The 20,882-nt window shown below is 35.8% G+C and overlaps 1 protein-coding gene and 1 long non-coding RNA gene across 2 annotated transcripts in view; one reads left to right on the top strand and one right to left on the bottom strand.

Moving 5' to 3' along the window:
- SYNPO2 (synaptopodin 2) overlaps window positions 1–5,022 on the top strand; it is a 210,921-nt gene extending 205,899 nt beyond the window's left edge. Inside the window, exon 5 of the mRNA XM_074275234.1 lies at window positions 194–5,022. Within this exon, the coding sequence (XP_074131335.1) occupies window positions 194–748 (555 nt within the window). The 3' untranslated portion in view covers window positions 749–5,022. The remainder of the gene's footprint in view (window positions 1–193) is intronic.
- LOC141546977 (uncharacterized) overlaps window positions 1–20,882 on the bottom strand; it is a 69,328-nt gene that overhangs the window by 30,924 nt on the left and 17,522 nt on the right. The gene's annotated exons all lie outside the window — the stretch shown is intronic.

Below are 20,882 nucleotides of genomic sequence, written 5' to 3'. Positions count from 1 at the left end.
TAAATACTGAAATGGGACTGAAGGATAAGGAAATCTAAAGTCACAGCACCAGGATTGGAGTACTGAGAAGGATTGGCTACCATATATGTTGGGGGTAGGATTAAATATTAGCCCCTCCTCTATGGGGTACCCTTCTCATTGATTATTTTTGACAACAGTCAATGTGGTTTATTAACAATTTTTCTATTTCTAGGATGGTGGACAATCCTTACCACATTTTGGAAGACCTGTTGCAACTACCACATCTCCCACTTCTTTGATGTTCCAACCTTCCTACATTAATCCTAGCAAACCAGCTGGTGAGCCTGCAAAAGTCAACAAGAGACTCACACCTTGGGAAGCAGCTGCTAAGTCACCCTTCGGCCTTGTGGATGATGCCTTTGGCCCCAGAAACATCCAGGAATCCATCATGGCCAATGTAGTCTCTGCTGCCCATAGGAAAAGCTTTCCAGAGCCATTTGAGGAATGGAAACTAAGAGTTTCCTATGCACCTCAGGCTGAGAAAACAAACCTGGGTCTACTCCACAGGAAGGAGAATGGCATCATCCCCAACCTGCCAAAAAACACCAGGGCAATCTCTTATGCCAACAGTCAGTATGATGCCCCATTGCCATATTTCACCTATTATGGGAAGCCCTCTAGGACTGGGTTTGAAAGAATGACCATGGAGACCAAGTCTGAGTATGGCCTCTCCTTCAGTGATGGGAACTACAATCCACATCCAAGAGGATGGAAGCGTGAGACCTGAGAATTCCTCAGGCTACAGAGTAGATAAATCCTCCCATTCTGTGCTTAATACATCTATCTTTTCTAATAGCTTACTATAGTGCTTACTACATCTACCACTTCTAATGACTAAGTCATGGAATAAGCCAAGAGAGCTTTTCTTGATTCAGCCAATTGTCTAGAACATGAAAATATTTTATTCTCCACAAAAGAAATAGATTTGGACTTATACGGCTCTGAGACTCTTCTGTATGAAAGATTTTCTTATTTTTTTGGTCTTACTCTTCCCTACTACTCACTCATGGGATGGAGGAAAAGAGATACTATTTGCGAGAAGAAAATGAAATAGTCTAAATTTGTTACTGGAGTCCTCAGCCTAATTTTCTTTATGTCACCAACACATTTCCCAGCAGGGCTAGCAATTCAATTCTGTGAGAATTGGAAGAGACTGTGTTCGGGTGCCATATGTTGGAGTAAACGGGAGCCACCTGATAGTAGCTGCTGGAGATCCAACCCAGACCTGCAGAATGGATCTCCTCTTGTGAGAGAATGCTACGAGGAGACTGAGAGGCAGTTGCTGTTTTCTGACCTCTCTGACTGAAAGACCATTGCATTGTCTGATCTTTCTCTTCTTCCCTCTGCCTCCAATTTATCTCATTCCCAGTCTGCAACACCTGTATCAGCAAAAGGCCTTGCAACTCCTTCAGATTTTATGATCCATAGTTGTGGAGGCTCTGGGAGAATTGACCTGTCCCTTAACAAGACTGGATCTTCCATCTGACTTTTGGTCTACCATGAGTTAAGAAAAGGAATATCCTGATATTTCTAAATCTGTCATTAGAGATCCACAACCAGGAACCTAATCTGGGGGAGGTTTTCAATAGCAATACATCAGTGTAGTTTGTACATGAATGAATTCCCTGGGGATGATTTTTTAAAAATATTTTGATAGATTAATGTTTAATTAAATTAAATTTTCTTTTAAAAACTGGTAGTTTGTGAAAGAGGCTAATGAAATGGACATTTTTGAATAATGTCACTAAGAATGCCAGAATTATTTTGAAACCAATAGAATAATATACCTGAAGTAGGGAAAGATTTGCAGATTGTATTATTTCTAATTAATTCTTATTTAACCTTCTAAGAATAAAATAGGTATAAGGATAGGGACTGATTACATTGATATAAAGGGCTTCTCAGGGAGTCAATTCCTTCTACCAAATAAGTTGGAAACTTATTTGCAATTAATAGTTTTAGAGAGTTTCCTGAGGCAATGAAAGATTGTGACTCTGGGCTCACACAGTCTACATCTATCAGAGAGTAAACTGGAACTCAAGACTTCTCATCATCCAAGCTGACTTTAGCTGCCTCTAAAGAACGAAAGCGGCTCTAGCACAATAAATATGATGGGTTATTCATGTCTTTTACTCATGATATAGACATGTTTCAATCTCAAGGTTAGTGAGTCCATGAATGTCATGACATGCTTCTTTCTCTTTACTCAAAAGAATTATGAAATGGAGGTTTTTTGTTACGTGCTATAGGGTGTGAGTGCTGATGTGATGGAGAGGAAAAGATCATAGGGGAGTTGTCATGTATTTTGCTGGGCTAGGAAAACAGCCCATTTTAACTGTTTGTTACTGTCCATGATAGCCAGTCACTGAGATATGGAGAAAGTTGTTGGCCAACAAATCAATCAGCCATAAATCAATCAATCAACTCCTAACAGCTAATAACTTGGATAAATTGATAGATGGTAGACAGGTAGACGATAGATGGATAAATGGTAGAAAGATGATAGACAGATAACTAATAGACACAGATAATAAATGATAAATAGAAAGATAACTAGCCTGATGGATAGACTGATAGAACATTTATTAAGTGCTTACTCTGCACCAGACACTACATGAAGTACTAGGGATGCAAATCAAAGAGAATAAGACAGGCTGGGCTTGCAAGGAGCAGGACACAGGATTAGAAATTTTCAGAATGGAGGGATCTTAGAGGTAATTGAGTCCAAACACTTATTTTTCACAGGCATAAAGTCAGATCCAGAGAAGCAAAGTAACATTTTCTCAAGGCCAAAAAGTCAGTGGGAGGAAAAGATTTGTTCCAGGATCCCTGATTCTCAATGCATTCATTACCTTTTTTTTTTATCCACACCAAGAAACTGAAGATCTAGTTCATAAATTATAAAGTAATCATTGTGACTCTGGAATTAGTTATTAAATATGAGAGAGGAATGGCATCATTGGGAGAAATTCTTAAAGAAGACTGACAGAGCTCAGGGTCCTTGATGAGATCCCTGTCAGCTTGAGTAGGAGAAAACAAGGTCCAAATCTGACTCAATGTCTCAGTTTGAATTTTTTTTAACACTTGGATGATAAGAAATTGAGGATTTTTATTTGGTATACATAAGTGCTTAGAAAGCTGAGAACTTTTCCTAGGTGAACTTTTCTTCTAGGAAATGTCATTTTCACTGGTCTCTTTCACTAAATGTTAAGTTTTAAAGGAAAAGGGGAAAGCCAATCCTAATGCTTGCCTTGCAGAAATGTAACATTGGCAATATCTTTGCTATCATCCCCCAAAAAACACCATGATAAAATGGGGGTGGTGGTGAGTGTTGTTTTTAGAGATGTTAATCGCTGAGAAGAAAGATGGTATAGCACAAATTCTACCAAATACAGAAGCACAGCATAATAGTAGGGGATTCTTGAGAAATTCTTGGCATAGTGACTGCCCTTCTCCCATTGACAACCCTTCTCTGGATTCATCATGTCCATCACAGTATCATTCAGCTATTCACTGGCTCAGTTTGGTGTGAGGATATTAAGAGTTTAGCCAAAAAGACCTTCCTCCCCAACCTGCATGTTCTGCTTAGCTACTAAATATATGCTACCATTTTTGTCCTTTAATCACTGATAGCACTTATATTAGCCATTGGATCCATGACTATCCCTGTGGCGTGCAGCACTGGCTCCTCCTGAAGTCTAAAGGCCTATTTGATGAGCAAGAAATTGGTTTTAACTAATTGTCCCATTAGAATTATTAAACCAAAGCTTGAGAAATGGAAGAGGTCTTAGAGAATACATACTGAAACCCTCTGATTTTAGGGAGGGAAAAATTGAGATTCAGAGTGGGAATATAACTTTTGAGCTGGAAGGGGGGGTCATTTACTATAAACTCCTCCTTTTACATAGGAAGTTGAGGTTCAGCCAGAGAAAAGAAATGATTTAACAAGGTAAATAGTGGAGCTAGGATTTGAACTGTTGTTTTCAGAATCCAGTCTAATACTCTTTCAACTCTCATAAGTTGAAGAATGATCTTAGGAAAGAAGTGCAAACTGATATACTGAACCAATATACTTTCCCTGGGACCTATGGCTTTGTAAGGACAGTGCCCTCTTGTGGTAGGTCCAGCTTCTTCCAGGTGCTCTCAGAGCTAGAGAAAAATGCAGCTTCCCACAAGCAAGGCAGGTCCTCATTCAGAAGTATTGTGTGCTAATTCTAGGGATGCTATTCTTCCATCTTCAACTTTAACATCAAACAGAATCCCACGTGGCTATCTGGGATGTCTCTTATGAATTATTACAGTTTAACTTTTTCTTTCCTTGTGTGTTTTATGAACATACAAATCTATTCGTAGGTTCACAGATTATATGCTGAAAAAGGCCTGAAAGAACAAGTGCAACCTCCTCATTTTATAAGTAAAGAAACTGAATCAGAGAGAAGGAATGGGACTTGGCCAACATCCTCTGGCTGTCAGCGGCAGAGCTGAGATTTGAATCCCCTTTGAATCCCCTTTCTCTGAAAATAAATTCAACACTCTTTCTAATCCACACAACTTTATTCCTTAGAAGCATCTCTTAGTTATGTCCACAAAGCACGTTTTAGCTTTCAGAAGAGCATATACACACACACACACACACACACACACACACACACACACACACACACACACACAAAGGTAGAGTATATATAACCTGAACAAATGCCAACTTGCACACAGATAGATTGCATGAAATGGGATCAGGTGGATGCAGATTCAGCTCTAATTAAAGCAAGGGAAATTATGCAAAGGCTTGCTTGTTGTGAGTGCTCACTGCTCAGGTTTAGTTTCTGAACAATGTTCATCACAGGTTTCCATTGTAAGAAATTCCTTACCATCTAAATGTTTGAATCTTACCTAAATCTAATTGTGATTTCCACTTACATTGATTTATCACCAATGACTGGGTTTGAAAGGTGCATGTCGATGATGAAAGTTGCATTAATAAAAATTATCTTGTCAAAATTAAGTAAAAGACTTGTTTTTCCTTATCTAAGATCATAGTGTTTAAGGTTGAATGGACTTTAGAGGGATAGCTAAGTGCCACTGCAGTGAATAGAATGTGGGGCTGGAATCAAGAAGATTCATCTTCCTGAGTTCAAATGTGGCTCAGCAACTTACTAGCTATGCAAGCCCGAGTAAATCATTTCATCCTGTTTGCCTCAGTTTCCTCATCTAGAAAATGATCTGGAGAAGGAAATGACAAACTACTCCAGTATCTTTGCTAAGAAAACCTCAAACTCAAGAAGAGTCATACATGACTGTAAAATAACTGAACAACAGCAACAGAAGGACATCTACTCTACTTCTGCCTTTTACAAATGAAGAAATAGAAGCCCAGAGAAAAGTAATATGAACAAAATCATAAAGCTAGAAAGTACCAACCTTGGATTCAAACTTAGATCATCTGTCTGAATCTAGAATCAGAGCACTGGCAACTACAATTCAAATGTCATGTTTGCCATCTAATTTGGTCCTAGAAAAAAAAATCAATATGAATTTTCTAGCCCTTCCAAAGCCCATTCTATTTACTCCATTCCCACTTTCCATGATGGCAAATTCCAGGAATATTTAAATAATTTCATTTCAGATAACAACCTTTTACACTGTAATATCTACCCCAAAGTTTTTGCTAAACAATATCGTATTTATGAATATAAAAAGGAAGCTGGGCATCTTACACTGAGTAGTTCTTTTTTTTTTTTTTTTTTCTTTTCCAACAAAATGGGAGGTGGAGACTGAAACATCTATCCATACTATCTTTGCCACCTTCATTCCACTATCACTTGGAGGATTGTCATTACCCTTAGGCTATGAGATATTGTTGCTGTTGTTGTTCAGTTGTTTTTAGTCATGTTTGAATCTTTGTGACCCCCTTTGGGGTTTTTTTAAGCAGAGATACTGGAATGGTTGGCCATTTCCATCTGTAACTCATTTTGAAGATGAGGAGACTGTGGGAAATAGGTTTTAAGTACTTGTCCAGAGTCATACAGCCTATTAATGAATGGGGCCATTTTTGAACTCAAGAAGATGGGTCTTCCTGACTCCAGGTCTGGCACTTAACCTACTAGATTACTAGCTGTCTCCATATTTTGAGATCCTTGAGAGAAAAGATTGTTTTTCTTTATTTATAATACTTGAGTTGATCTTCTAAGAAAATTTGGGATTTTATGAAGAAGTGAGGAGGCAGGGCAGACTTTGCAGAAAAGGACTTTCATGAATAGAGGAAAGCAAGCAGTCCAGTTTGGCTGAACTGCATTGTTTGTGAGGGAAAGTAGGGTCTTATGGGGGACCTTAAATACCAAATGTGGGAGCAGTTCATATGTTTTCCAAGATATAAGAGGAAGTCAGTGAATCTGTTTGGAAGAAAGTGGGGGATTCTGTTTTCTAAAACATGAACCATACTAAGAAACATCAATCTGACAATTTTGTTGAAGATAGATTGGAAAGGGAAGAAATTGGAGTCAAGGGGTCCAATTAAGAGAATGCTGTAATAGTCTAGACAAGATATGATCACATTGCATAGCTAGCAAGTGGAAGAGATGGGATTTGAATTCAGGTTACCATTTCTCTCTACACTTTCTTTCTTGGTGACCATATCAGCTCCCATGAAGTCAATTATCCCTTCTTCCAGACAACTCCCATATCCAGTTAGCCAGCACCTGTCTCTCCTATGAACTATAGTCCTACATCCCCAGTTGCCTGTTGCACATCTCTAATTAAATGTTCTTCAGAAATTATTGAGATTCAACAAAGCCAAAATAAGACTCATTTCCCATCCCCAAACCATTCCTTCTTTCTAATTTCCATGTTTATGGTGAGATTACCACCACCCCTCCAATCACACAATTTTATAACCTGAACTGTGTTCATCTCTTCTCTTTCACCCAAAACTCATATCTATGTTTGTGACATATAGGTAGGACAAGTTTAGTTATCATTGGATAACAAAGGAGACAGAAAAAATGGTCAGATACACAGAAAGCTAGTGAGGAGAGAGCAGCAGCATGGAAATCCATAGAGGAGAAAGTGTTTAAGAGAAAGGAGTAGTTAATAAGATTACAAACTGTAGAAAGATCAATAAGGTCAAAATATAAGGCAAAGCCATGGGAATTTGTAATTAATTGATTATAGAACATTAGAAAAACTAGGTATGATAGACCTTTGGAGAAAACTGAATGGCAATAGAAAGGAATATACTTTCTTCTCAGCAGTTCATGGATCCTATACAAAAAATAGACCATATATTAGGACATAAAGATTTCAAAATTAAATGTAGGAAGGCAGAAATAATAAATGCCTTCTTCTCAGATCACAATGCAATAAAAGCTACATTCAGTAAAAAGTTAGGGGTAAATAGACCAAAAAGTAATTGGAAACTGAATAATCTCATCTTAAAGAATGACTGGGTGAAAGAGCAAATTATAGAAACAATTAACAATTTCACCCAAGATAATGACAATGATGAGACATCATATCAAAATCTTTGGGATGCAGCTAAAGCAGTAATAAGGGGAAATGTTATATCTTTAGAGGCTTATTTGAAGAAAATTGAGAAAGAGAAGATTAACGAATTGGGCTTACAACTTAAAAGGCTAGAAAAAGACCAAATTATAAACCCCCAACCAAAAATTAAACTTGAAATACAAAAATTAAAAGGAGAAATCAATAAAATTGAAAGTAAAAAAACTATTGAATTAATAAATAAAACCAAGAGTTGGTTTTATGAAAAAGCCAATAAAATAGATAAACCTTTGGTAAATTTGATCAAAAAAAAGAAAGAGGAAAATCAAATTGATAGTCTTACAAATGAAAAGGGGGATCTTTCCACCAATGAAGAGGAAATTAGAGAAATAATAAGGAGTTACTTTGCCCAACTTTATGCCAATAAATTTGATAACTTAAGTGAAATGGATGACTTCCTCCAAAAATATAGGCTCCCTAGATTAACAGAGGAGGAGATAAATTGCTTAAATAGTCCCATTTCAGAAAAAGAAATAGAACAAGCTATTAATCAACTCCCCAGGAAAAAATCCCCAGGGCCAGATGGATTCACATGTGAATTCTACCAAACATTTAAAGAACAATTAGCCCCAATGTTATATAAATTATTTGAAAAAATAGGGGATGAAGGAGTCCTACCAAATTCCTTTTATGACACAGACATGGTACTGATACCTAAACCTGGTAGATCGAAAACTGAGAAAGAAAATTATAGACCAATCTCCTTAATGAATATTGATGCTAAAATCTTAAATAAGATATTAGCAAAAAGACTTCAGAAAATTATCTCCAAGATAATACACTATGATCAAGTAGGATTTATTCCAGGAATGCAGGGCTGGTTCAATATTAGGAAAACTATTAATATAATTGACCATATTAATAATCAAATTAATAAGAACCATATGATCATCTCAATAGATGCAGAAAAAGCATTTGACAAAATCCAACATCCATTCCTACTAAAAACTCTTGAGAGTATAGGAATAAATGGACTATTCCTTAGAATAATCAGGAGCATATATTTAAGACCTTCAGTAAGCATAATATGCAATAGAAATAAACTGCAACCTTTCCCAGTAAGATCAGGAGTGAAACAAGGTTGCTCACTATCACCATTACTATTCAATATAGTACTAGAAACGCTAGCCTCGGCAATAAGAGCCGAGAAAGAGATTCAAGGAATTAGAGTAGGAAATGAGGAAATTAAACTATCACTTTTTGCAGATGACATGATGGTATACTTAGAGAACCCCAAAGACTCTGCTAAAAAGCTACTAGAAATAATTCAAAATTTCAGCAAAGTGGCAGGATACAAAATAAATCCACATAAATCCTCGGCATTTTTATATATCACTAACAAAATGCAACAGCAAGAGATACAAAGAGAAATTCCATTCCAAATAAATGTTGAGAGTATAAAATATTTGGGAATCCATCTACCAAAGAAAAGTCAGGAATTATATGAGAAAAATTACAAAACACTTGCCACAAAAATAAAATCAGATTTAAATAATTGGAAAGACATTCAGTGCTCTTGGATAGGCCGAGCGAATATAATAAAGATGACAATACTCCCCAAACTAATCTATTTATTTAGTGCTATACCAATCAGACTCCCAAGAAACTATTTCAATGACCTAGAAAAAATAACAACAAAATTCATATGGAAGAATAAAAGGTCGAGAATTGCAAGGGAACTAATGAAAAAAAAACTCAGAGGAAGGTGGTCTAAGTGTACCTGATCTAAAGCTATATTATATAGCAGCAATCACCAAAACCATTTGGTATTGGCTAAGAAATAGACCGGTAGATCAGTGGAACAGATTAGATACAAAGGACAAAAAAGGGTACATCTATAGCAATCTAATCTTTGACAAACCCAAAGATTCCAACATTAGGGATAAAAATTCATTATTCGGAAAAAACTGTTGGGAAAACTGGAAATTAGTATGGCAGAAATTAGATATGGATCCACACTTAACACCATATACCAAGATAAGATCAAAATGGATCCATGATTTAGGCATAAAGAGGGAGATAATAAATAGATTAGAGGAACAGAGGATAATCTACCTCTCAGACTTGTGGAGGAGGAAGGAATTTATGACCAGAGGAGAACTAGAGATCATTATTGATCACAAAATAGAAGATTTTGATTACATCAAACTAAAAAGTTTCTGTACAAATAATACTAATGTAAACAAGATTAGAAGGGAAGTAACAAATTGGGAAAATATTTTTAAAAACAAAGGTTCTGACAAAGGTCTCATTTCCAAAATATATAGAGAACTGACCATAATTTATAAGAAACCGAACCATTCTCCAATTGATAAATGGTCAAAGGATATGAACAGACAATTCTCAGAGGAAGAAATTGAAACTATATCCACTCACATGAAAGAGTGTTCCAAATCACTACTGACTCTGAGATACCACTACACACCTGTCAGATTGGCTAAGATGACAGGAACAAATAATGATAAATGTTGGAGGGGATGTGGGGAAATTGGGACACTAATACATTGCTGGTGGAGTTGCGAAAGAATCCAGCCATTCTGGAGAGCAATTTGGAATTATGCCCAAAAAGTTATCAAACTGTGCATACCCTTTGACCCAGCAGCGCTACTACTGGGATTATATCCCAAAGAAATACTAAAGAGCGGAAAGAGACATATATGTGCCAAAATGTTTGTGGCAGCTCTTTTTGTTGTAGCTAGAAACTGGAAGATGAATGGATGTCCATCAGTTGGAGAATGGTTGGGTAAATTGTGGTATATGAAGGTTATGGAATATTATTGCTCTGTAAGAAATGACCAGCAGGAGGAATACAGAGAGGCCTGGAGAGACTTAAATCAACTGATGCTGAGTGAAATGAGCAGAACCAGAAGATCACTGTACACTTCAACAACAATTCTGTATGAGGATGTATTCTGATGGAAGTGGAAATCTTCAACATAAAGAAAAACCAACTCACTTCCAGTTGATCAATGATGGACAGAGGTAGCTACACCCAGAGAAGAAACACTGGGAAGTGAATGTAAATTGTTAGCACTAATATCTGTCTGCCCAGGTTACATGTACCTTCGGATTCTAATGTTTATTGTGCAACAAGAAAATGATATTCACACACATGTATTGTACCTAGACTGTATTGTAATTAATTGATTGTTGATACCTTGTCTAGAACAGTTGAGTGATGCAATTTGAATACTAAACTTCAAGAGACTGGTAGAAGAGGATGAGATATAGAAGGGAGTCGTCAAGTGTAGATGGCTTCTTCTAAGAATTTGACTATGAAAGGGAGAGGTGACATCTGGGGCTTAACTCTCATAAATCTCATCTCCATTTTTCTCAACTAGCCACAGGGTGCAAAAAAAAAAAAAAAAAGTCTCAGCCCTTCTTTTAGAAGTCAGACTTCCCCAGGATTAAACTTGGCCCAAAGCTAAATTTCTATGTGAAGAAGGGTCCTCTCCTTGGACGACATGTTGTATCTCCAGTTCATAGTCCCATCTCGGGTTTTAAAATTGGTCTGTTGAATTATATTACTGTGGGCACGTCTGGAAGATTTAGCATCAATATCATCCATATGCTGAGGCCAATTTTAAGGTATGCTGAAACAGGCTCAGCTAAGTAGATTTTTCCCCCTGACCTGAGTAATGCCCTTTATTGCAATAGAAAAAAATATGACATATTCTAAGTCTTACAAGGCTCTGTGGAACCTTACGTTAATCTCTTATCTGTCAGCATTAGCTTCATTTTGAGAGTTAGGGATTACATTTTTCCTGTTGGCCCACATATCAGAAATGCCAGAACTTCTTGTTGGGCAGGTAATAAAAGTCACAGGATGAGAGATTAAAGCTGGAAGGTACCTGGGAAGTCATGTGGACCAATGTTTTCATTTTATAAATGAGGAAACTAGGGTCAGGAGATGTTAAATGACTAGTCACATAGCCAGTAAATGTCTGAGAAGGCATTGAAACGCAGTTCTCGCTTCTGACTGTCTGGCATTTTATTCACAATTAGTAGAATTTTGAAGAGAAGTAAACTTAAACCCTCAAAATTAACTTAATTGTATTTTATGCATCAAAATATGTTTCTATCCATAGGTTCCAAAAATCTTGACCAACAAGCTCTTCCCTTTTCTCTAGGCACACTAGGAAACCTGTTGAGGATGAACTAGTACCAGACACACAGAATGTCTGGAAATGGCTCCAAGAACCACTTACTATAAGGCCCAAAGAGGAAAAAGAGAATTTATTTTGTGATATTGTGAATCTAGACTAATCCACCTCCAAGCCATCTTTCAGATTTTGGGGGTCCTTTGGTTAAATATCTCCCCCAAAATGGAGTAAATCTAGGCTGGGAATATGCCACCACTACCACTATCATCATCATCATATCATTGTTGATATTTTAACTCATTCATCTAAATTCATTAATTTACTTATTTCAGTCAAGTAATTTATCTAGTCAGGGATCCCATCCCCTTCTTCATATCTAATTTCTTTATTTGGGGGGGGGGCAGGGAGACATCAGAAAACTAAACTGACTGGAAGAAAGTGGTCAATCCACCATTTATTAGACATCTACTTAGTCCACAGGACAAGAAAGTCCCTGCCTTTAAAGGGTTTACATTCTGCTAGGAATGGAAGCTTTGAACATCCTTAAGTACTAGATAAATGTGGGCCTTTAATACAATTATGATGATGATGATGATAGCAATGATGACAATAATGATGATAATGATGTATAGTCTCTTTATTTTAAAGAGAAGGAAGATGAAATCCAGACAGGCTAATCCTTTGTCCATGGTCACTCAACTATTAGAAGTAAAAAGTAAGAATGGAAGCCAGGTCTATCCTGACTCTAAAGTTGAACCCCTATGTATGACACCATCCTGCCCCTCATAAATTTGTAAATTTCAAAATTCATGCAAATGTGTGTTATTATCTGGTCCAACCTTTTCACTGTAGTAATGAGGAAAATGAGATCCAGTGCCTGACTTGCCCAGAACCTCACAGTAGCAACAATAACTTTGGAAGCCAGCTTTCATGATTTCCAGGCCAATGTGCATAATTTCATTGTTATTTGGAAATCTAGATAGTATGTCCAACCAGAATGAGACTCTTTAATTTGCTTAAGTAGATAAGTCTCCAAAAAGAGAAGAATATAAGTTGTCATGGTTGGATGAAAGTCCTAACACACAAAAGTTGATCGTCTGATTCCCTGGGCTCTGAAGAAACACTGGAGCATAAAACTCATCCAACTTTAGCCTGGAGAAGAGAAGAGAACAGCCTTCATGTATTTATAGAACTGTCCTAGGGAAAGAGGGATGAGACTTTTTCTGCTTGGTCCCTGGGAGCAGAAATATAAGCAATGGGTGGAAATGAGAGAGGTAGATTTTTGGCTTGATGTCAGGAAAAATCCCTATCAATTAAAGCTTTCAAAAAAATGGAATGGGCTTGCCTGAGAGGTAATGATAAGAACTGCGGAAGTTTGTAGAACACTTTGAGATTTGCAAGAATTTTATATACATGATCACATTTTATCCTCACAACAACCCGCTGAGGTAGATACTTCTTTAATAATAGTAATTACTGTTTCCATTTTACAAATGAGGCAACTGAGGTTCAGCAAGGTTCAGTGACTTGCAACTGTCACTGGGAGTTATCAAACATAGAACTGACTCTGAAGCTGGTGTTGTTTCTACTTTTCAAAGGAGAGACTTCCCTTGTTGGAAGTTCCCAAGAAAAATCTGGGAGAAAAGAATGGAAGGAGAAGGATTAAGCATATCTACAAAAGGCATAAAATATCTTGGAGTTAATCTATGATAGTACACTCAATTCCTGCATAAGATTAATTCAGTGATCATAACTGGGCATATACTAGTAATGGCATGAACAATGAAACTAGATTTAAAAAAAAAATCAGTTGGTTGAACAAAAGATCTATAATGTTGAAGAAAACAATGAGAAAAAAAAGTAGAAATGAAGGAGGATTGAATAGTTTTGCAATTTTCTTTCCTTTTCTCTTTTTCTTCTTTTTCTGTTTGAAAACAGGAAAAAAAAAAAAAAAACCCAGACAACTAACAGGTACTGTGTCTAAAGTGCTGGACCTCAAGTTGAGGAGATCTGAATTTAAATCCTGCTACTTCTAGGCAAGTCATTTTCTGTTTCAGCCTAATTTTTTTTTCTATCTGTAAAAGGAGGATAATAATAGTGCCTACTTCACTTAGCTAGTGTAAATTTCAAATGAGAATATATGTTAAGCCCTTTACAAACCTCAAAATAATATAGAATGATATTATTATTAATTTTTAAATGAGAACCCATTTATTTCTCCCAACATCCTTGATAGATAATACAAATATCATTTTACAGATAAAGAAACAAAGCATTAGGTGTTTAAGCACTTTTCCCTGAGTGCACACAGCTACTAAGAACTGGAGCCATGTTTAAACCATCTTTCTCCTGAACCTAAAGTAAATATATAGTCAATTTTTAACTTTTTTAAGGGTAACAGTCTTAGAAAATGGCAAAAAAAATTAATAATTTGAATGTTGACACATTGAACCTATGGGAAATAGGAGACTAGGTTACTATAACCACCAAAAACTATAATCTACCATTAGAGATTGCTGAAAAAACACATTAATTATAGGGACTTTTCCTAACATAGTAACCATGAAATAACTTATAAAATGCAGTACACAAAATACTATAAAATTGGTAACATGTAAAACATTTTTTCTCACTAGTAATTTCCTAGAATTTTGTGACCTTTTATGTTAACATTTCAACTACAATAAAAACAAAACATTAATTTCAGGCAATATTCAGTTGTCATAAAACATAAAATCTACAGTGCTATAAATACATCAAACAAAATTCTTAAAACTAAAACATTTTTTAAACTGAATCTTATTTTCTACCATGTCAGATGGCAGTGTACTGCTAAACACTAAACTGCTATAAATCTTGCTACTTTGGCTGTCCTCTGAAAACCAAGTTTCTGGGACTTTAGCCTCTGCTGTCAGAAGATGCCACAACCAGTGAAGTCTCAACATTACCACTGATATTGTTCTTCTGAGCTTGCAGATGAGTATTAGAAATCATGAAGGATGCACCAACTTGAAATAATTCATCAGAGACATTCATTTCATGTGTAGGGGTCTCTCAGTATGGGAGCATAGCAGAGATAAGTTGACATTTAACCTTGATATTGTAATTGATGACAGGATCAGAAAACAATGAAAATATACAATATTTTTTTCAATATATTAGGATCTTTTTATGACAGCAGACCAATGAAATCTCTAGGAGAATACCAGTCACTCTACAAACTTGAGCCCATCATAAGTCTTCTGTTTTTCTCTATATACATAGCTACAAGCATGTGGCTGCCAATATGAAAGTATAAATGAGGGTACTAATAAAATGACATGAATGTTTGAAGTCAGGAAAATTAAACACAGGAATATTGAGGACTGACCGAATTTCCCACTACACTACACTCCTTTATGATTTTGATTTATTTTATTCCCAAACCCGATTCTTCTTATTTTCCTTTTTTCCTTTTTGATGTTTTACTATTTCATTCAGCTGGAAATGCCTTCTTTTTATATGCTATCCATCTTACTCCCTTAGTCAGAATGTCTATAAATGTCTATAACATACAATTGTTTCCATGAAGATTAACTAGACAGGAAGAGTGGAAAGACTAGGAAAATACTTCCAAACATCCCTCTGAGAACTTTGCCTTTTTTTTGTCCTCCATATCCATTTTTTTTTTTTTTTGGGGAGGCTGGGGTTAAGTGACTTGCCCAGGGTCACACAGCTAGGAAGTATTAAGTGTCTAAGATCAGATTTGAACTCAGGTCCTCCTGAATTCAAGGAGGCTCTATCCACTGCACCACCTAGCTGCCCCAATATCCAATTTTTCAAAGTCAAAAGAAAGGCATGAGGTAAAAGGATGTAATCATATATAGCTTAAATATGAATATATTAGATATGGCCTGTGTGAATGCTATTATTATTTTTAAAAACTGTTTATATGGGATGGGAAGGAGAAGGAGAAGGAAAGGTACAGGTAGAGATCTAAGAGATGTAAAAGAAAATGATAGCAATAAAATTATTATTTTTTTTAAAACAGTTTTCAATTTATTTTGGAATTACTCATTTATATATAATTTAGAAAACCATATATAATGGCAATATTTGTTTAATTGAAGATGATTATAGACTTCTTTTTATATATGAATTGTGTCCTTAAAAATTTCTTTTCTTTTTTTTAATAATAGTTTTTATTTGCCAGATATTTGCATTGGTATTTCAATAAAATTATTTTTAAGAAATAGAGAATTGTAGTATGTCTAAACTTTAAATTATACTATAAAGTGGTAATTGTTAAAACTTTTTGGTACTGTCTAAAAAACAGAAAAGTAGATACATGGGGCAGCTTGCTTAGGAAAGAATCAGAATCAAAAGGAAATGATAACCTAATGTTTTATAGACTGAAGAATATAAACACCAAATTTCATTTGGAACTGCTAAAAAAAAAAAAAAAGATAGAACAATATGGCAGAAATTAGGTTTAGACCACCATCCTATAAAATGCAACATAATAATCATCACTATACAAGTATCGTGGATATGTGAAAATGAATATTAAAGGACATACCATAAGATAATTAGAGGAGAATCAGATCAGATGCTTTACCCTTTTTGTAGCTAGGAAAGAGTTCTTAATTATACAAGAGAGAATTGATCACAAAATAATTTAATAATTTTGATTAGATGAAATTATAAAAATTTGTACTGAGAAAGTTAATTCACACTAGGATAAGAAAGGAAGTTGTTGATTAAGCAGGGGAAAAATGTTTCTAAATCAAATATTTCTAATAAGGAGAATATACATATAAATAAGGGCAGATAGTTGGCACAGTGGATAGAGGTCTGGGCCTAGAGTCAGGGAGACTTATCTTTGTGGGTTTAAATTTGGCCCCAGATATTTACTAGTTGTGTGACCCTGGGCAAGTAGTTTATCCCTGTTTGCCTCAGATTTCTCATTTGCAAAATGAGCTGAAGGAAGAAATAGCCAACCACTCTTTGTCAAGAAAACACCAATTGGGGGCATGTAAAATCAGGCATAACTGAAATGACCTGTATAGATGTAGATATGTGTGTATTTTAACACATATATGCACATGTGTTTAGATACACATGTGAATATAATATATATTATATTATATATAATATATGGCCATCATATATATATATTATGTGTATATATAATATATTTGACTGGAGTGTGTGTGGGTGTGAGTATGGGTTTGGTTATGTGTTGGTTCTATTTTCATTGGTTGTGCTGAATCACTTTTTTCATTTTCTTAAATTCTTTGTTGCAAAGTATAAATACTTGCTAATGAGATGGCAAGGCAGATGCAAAACCAATCACATGATGAGATATTAAATAATAGAAGAGATACAAAATAATATTTGGAAAGGATCCTCTTGTAAAATAAATGCTGTTACTCAGAAGCATGAAGTATAATTCACTGATTGTCACACCAAGAACAGAAAAGAAGAAAGGATCATCAGTTATGCTTATAGGTTGAGTATCAGATTTTTCTCCTAAAGCAGAAAATCCAGTTATCTTATGACTGACCCAGCATCATTGATAAAAGTGGCTTAAAAAAAAGAAAAGAAAAAAAAAAAAAAAAAAAGACCAGGAAACAATATGCTTGCAGTTATCTCCCCAAACTACGTCTTTTCCTATCTCAATAACCACACAAGGTGCTGGGAATTACTCAACTTGGAAATTTCCCACATTATCCATCAGAAACTCAGCCAAATTGGACCGGCTCCCTTATTTAAGGCTGTTAATAGCAAAATCTGTCTCTAGTTGGGAAAAAAAATCAAAGCTTCTGGGAAATTTTAATCAAAATTGAAAATAGCAGAAGGCCATGCTGATACTGGCCCTGAATGGTTTTTTCCAAAAGAAGCAAGTAAACTTGTCAACAAAAGACATCTGTAGGGAAAGTGATGCAACAGTACAATGGATTCTTTTTCTAGTAGTGATAATGCTATTGAGCCCACCTGTGCTGTGGTTAATTTGCTTTTCCACTAAAGGAATGCTGATTTGCAATTTGGATTAAATTCCGTTTTGGAGATGTCTGACTTTAATGATGAGACCTGGATTCCTTGTTTTCATAATTATTATGCCATCCCTGACCCAGTTCCCTTAGGATGATTTTATTTTTTGGTTCACATCCTCCTAAAGGAGGAGGAAGCAAAAAACCAAAACCAAAATCAAATATTCAAAGTATAATATAAATCATCTATGGGACAAGTAATTTATTTCTACATGCATAAACATACTAATGCTAAAAGCATTAAATACTCATAATCATGCATTAATAGAATATGATTTGGCAACAACTTGTAAATCCTGTTGGGGTTTGTAGGGAGAATGATACATAAAGCAGTTTGTGAGATTGTTGGTTAGATATTTTACATTTCACTTTGGTTCTTCACTCTAATTGTACCTGCTCCAAACTTGGTACTTAGCTGCTTCTGAAATCAACTACTTCTGTATCCATAGCAACTAGTCCTCGGACTGAGAAGCTCTAGTTATTTTGCCTGAATCTGAATATGTCATTCTTAAGAACAATCATCCGTTATCTTCTCAGGAAAGGAGAGAAAGTGGAAAAAGTTTGGAAAGAAAAATAAGCTTGCCTAATTGGCTCCCTATCTACTGTGGATAATGGCAGAAGAATGGGGGAAATAAATGCTACCCATTCTTCCTTCCATCTCTTTGCAGGAGTCTGGAGAATGTGTATTTGGCACCAGAAAGAGTAGAAGTCAAGAGAGAGGTGAAGGATTGGGCTGCTCTCGTTAGTACTTCCAATGAGTCATCATTAAAGAGGCTTCTTTTCACCTCATAATAAAAGTGCCTTATTGTGAAGTAATTGAGTCACCAATGGTTGGAAGAAACCATTCACTCCCATTGATCCACAGAACCACCCACACCATTGATCACACAGAACCAGGTATGACAATTATGAACATACTCCCAGGAAGAAAAGAGAAATTATCCTCACCCCATTTGTTTTCTGGTCACAAGGCAGAAAACTGGGAGTTACAGTTTAAAGTGGCAACAGGTCCAATTCTTGTTCTTGTGTGGGTGAGTCAATATTTCTGTGTTGCTAGAGCTATACCCTGAGAGTTAAATCCCAGAGATATGTGCATAATAGATGCACTGAAAGAGGGAGCACCTATGGAATGTTGGGAATCAGTGACAGATCTACCATTGATTAGAATACTCTTGGGGCTACAATTTGAATATGGTGTAGGACATAGAGGATGTTTAGGGACTCACAAATATCCTTTTCTGACAGTCATACCAGCCACTGGCCTCTGGGAGAAGAAAGTGTTTTTAATCACTTTAGACTGCAAAAATACCTGCTAAGAGGGAATTCTGGGAAGATGGTGGAGTGGGTCAATAAATTTCAAGCTCTCTAGATTTTCCCTGCAAACAGAACAAATTTGCACTTCAGGTTGACAAAAGACTGGCGAAACACAGAGAAGACTTGGGACAGAACAGGGGTCCTCCTGGGATAACCCAAAAAGATCCAAAGAAAAACCCCAAGCTGGGATTAACTCATGTGAGTGCAAGTACCTCAGGATTAGCTCTACAGGAACATCAAGTGGGGCCCTTTGAGGCTAGATGGGTTTGACTGGAGCCTCAGGGGAACCATTGGAACTTTCACCTCCTGGACTTTGTGTGAAGTTAGGGGTCTGAATCTGGGCAGACTGAGGGAACCTTAGCTGATTAGGAATACCAGGCCTAGCTGTGCAAGAAGGACCCAGCACCTATGAGTGCAGAAGCAGTGGGGCAGGAAAGCTGCTGACTGTGGACACTGACAGGAGGTAGGAGTTCTTGATTTGGGGATCCAGGCCAGAAAGGAGAGATGAAGTGAAATTAGAGGTACCATCCCACCAAACCGAGAATTAAAAGTACTTATACAAATACTTTTCATTTTAGAAAAATAAGCCATCAAAAAAAAAGCAAAAAAACTCTATATAAACTTACTATGGGAATACATAAGACTGGGTTCATCTTCAGAGGATAACATTGAAGTAAAATAAGTTTCTATCCCAAAGAGTAACATTAAATGGCTCCCTGTCCAGAGAGAATTTATAGAAGAACTCAAAAAAGAATTTAAAAATCAAATGAGAGATATTGAAGAAAAACTAAAGAAGTAAAATGAAAACCACCCAAGAAAAACAATATTATGAAAAAAAAAAAAGTCAACCAAGACTTTTGCAAAGTCTTAAAGAAGAAAATAATTCTTTGAAAACTAGAACTGAGCAAGGGGAAGCTATAAGAGACCAAGAAATAATGAAGCAGAATATAAAGAATGGAAAAAAAAAACAAAAAAACAAAAAAATAGAACAGAATGTGAAATATCTTATAAGAAAAACAACAGATCGGGAGAATAGATCAAGAAGAGAAAATATAAAAATAACTGGAGTACCTTAAAGCTATGACCAAAAACAAAGTTGACACACTAATGCAATAAATAATACTGGAAATGAGTCTTGCAGTGATAGAACATAAGGGGAAAATAGAAATAGAAAAAATACATAGATCACCATTTTAAAAAGATCCTTTGTGAAAATGCACAGGAATATTATTGCCAAATTTGAAAACCCCACATCAAAGAGAAAATTTTCCAAGAAACAAGAAAAAAAGCAATTCAAATATGCAGGGGCTTCAATTGGAATTGTACAAGTCTTATCAGCAGCCCCAACAAAAGAGCACAGGACCTAGAATCATATATAACAGCAATCTAAAGAACCAGGTCTGTGGCCAAAAATATCATATCCAGCAAAGTTATCCATAATATTTGTTTTTTTTATTTCTTAGACAGAAGAGATATCCCTTACCAACTTTTTTATAAAAAAAATTATTTATTTATTATAGTTTTTTTTATTTACAAAACATATGCATGGGTAATTTTTCAACACTGACCCTTGCAAAACCATCTGTTCCAAATTTTCCCCTCCTTCCCCTACCCCTCCTCTAGATGGCAGGTAGTCCAATACATGTTAAATATGTTAAAATATATGTTAAATCTAATATATGTATACAAATCCATACAGTTATCTTGCTGCACAAGAAAAATCAGATCAAGAAAGAAAAAAAAAACTGAAAAGGAAAACAAAAATGCAAGCAAAGAACAACAGAAAAAGTGAAAATGCTATGTTGTAGTCCACACTCTGTTCCCACAGTCCTCTTCCTGGATGTAGATGGCT

Source organism: Sminthopsis crassicaudata, chromosome 6 (assembly GCF_048593235.1).
Source record: "Sminthopsis crassicaudata isolate SCR6 chromosome 6, ASM4859323v1, whole genome shotgun sequence".
Taxonomy (NCBI): domain Eukaryota; kingdom Metazoa; phylum Chordata; class Mammalia; order Dasyuromorphia; family Dasyuridae; genus Sminthopsis; species Sminthopsis crassicaudata.
This window is presented reverse-complemented; position numbering and strand designations above follow the sequence as displayed.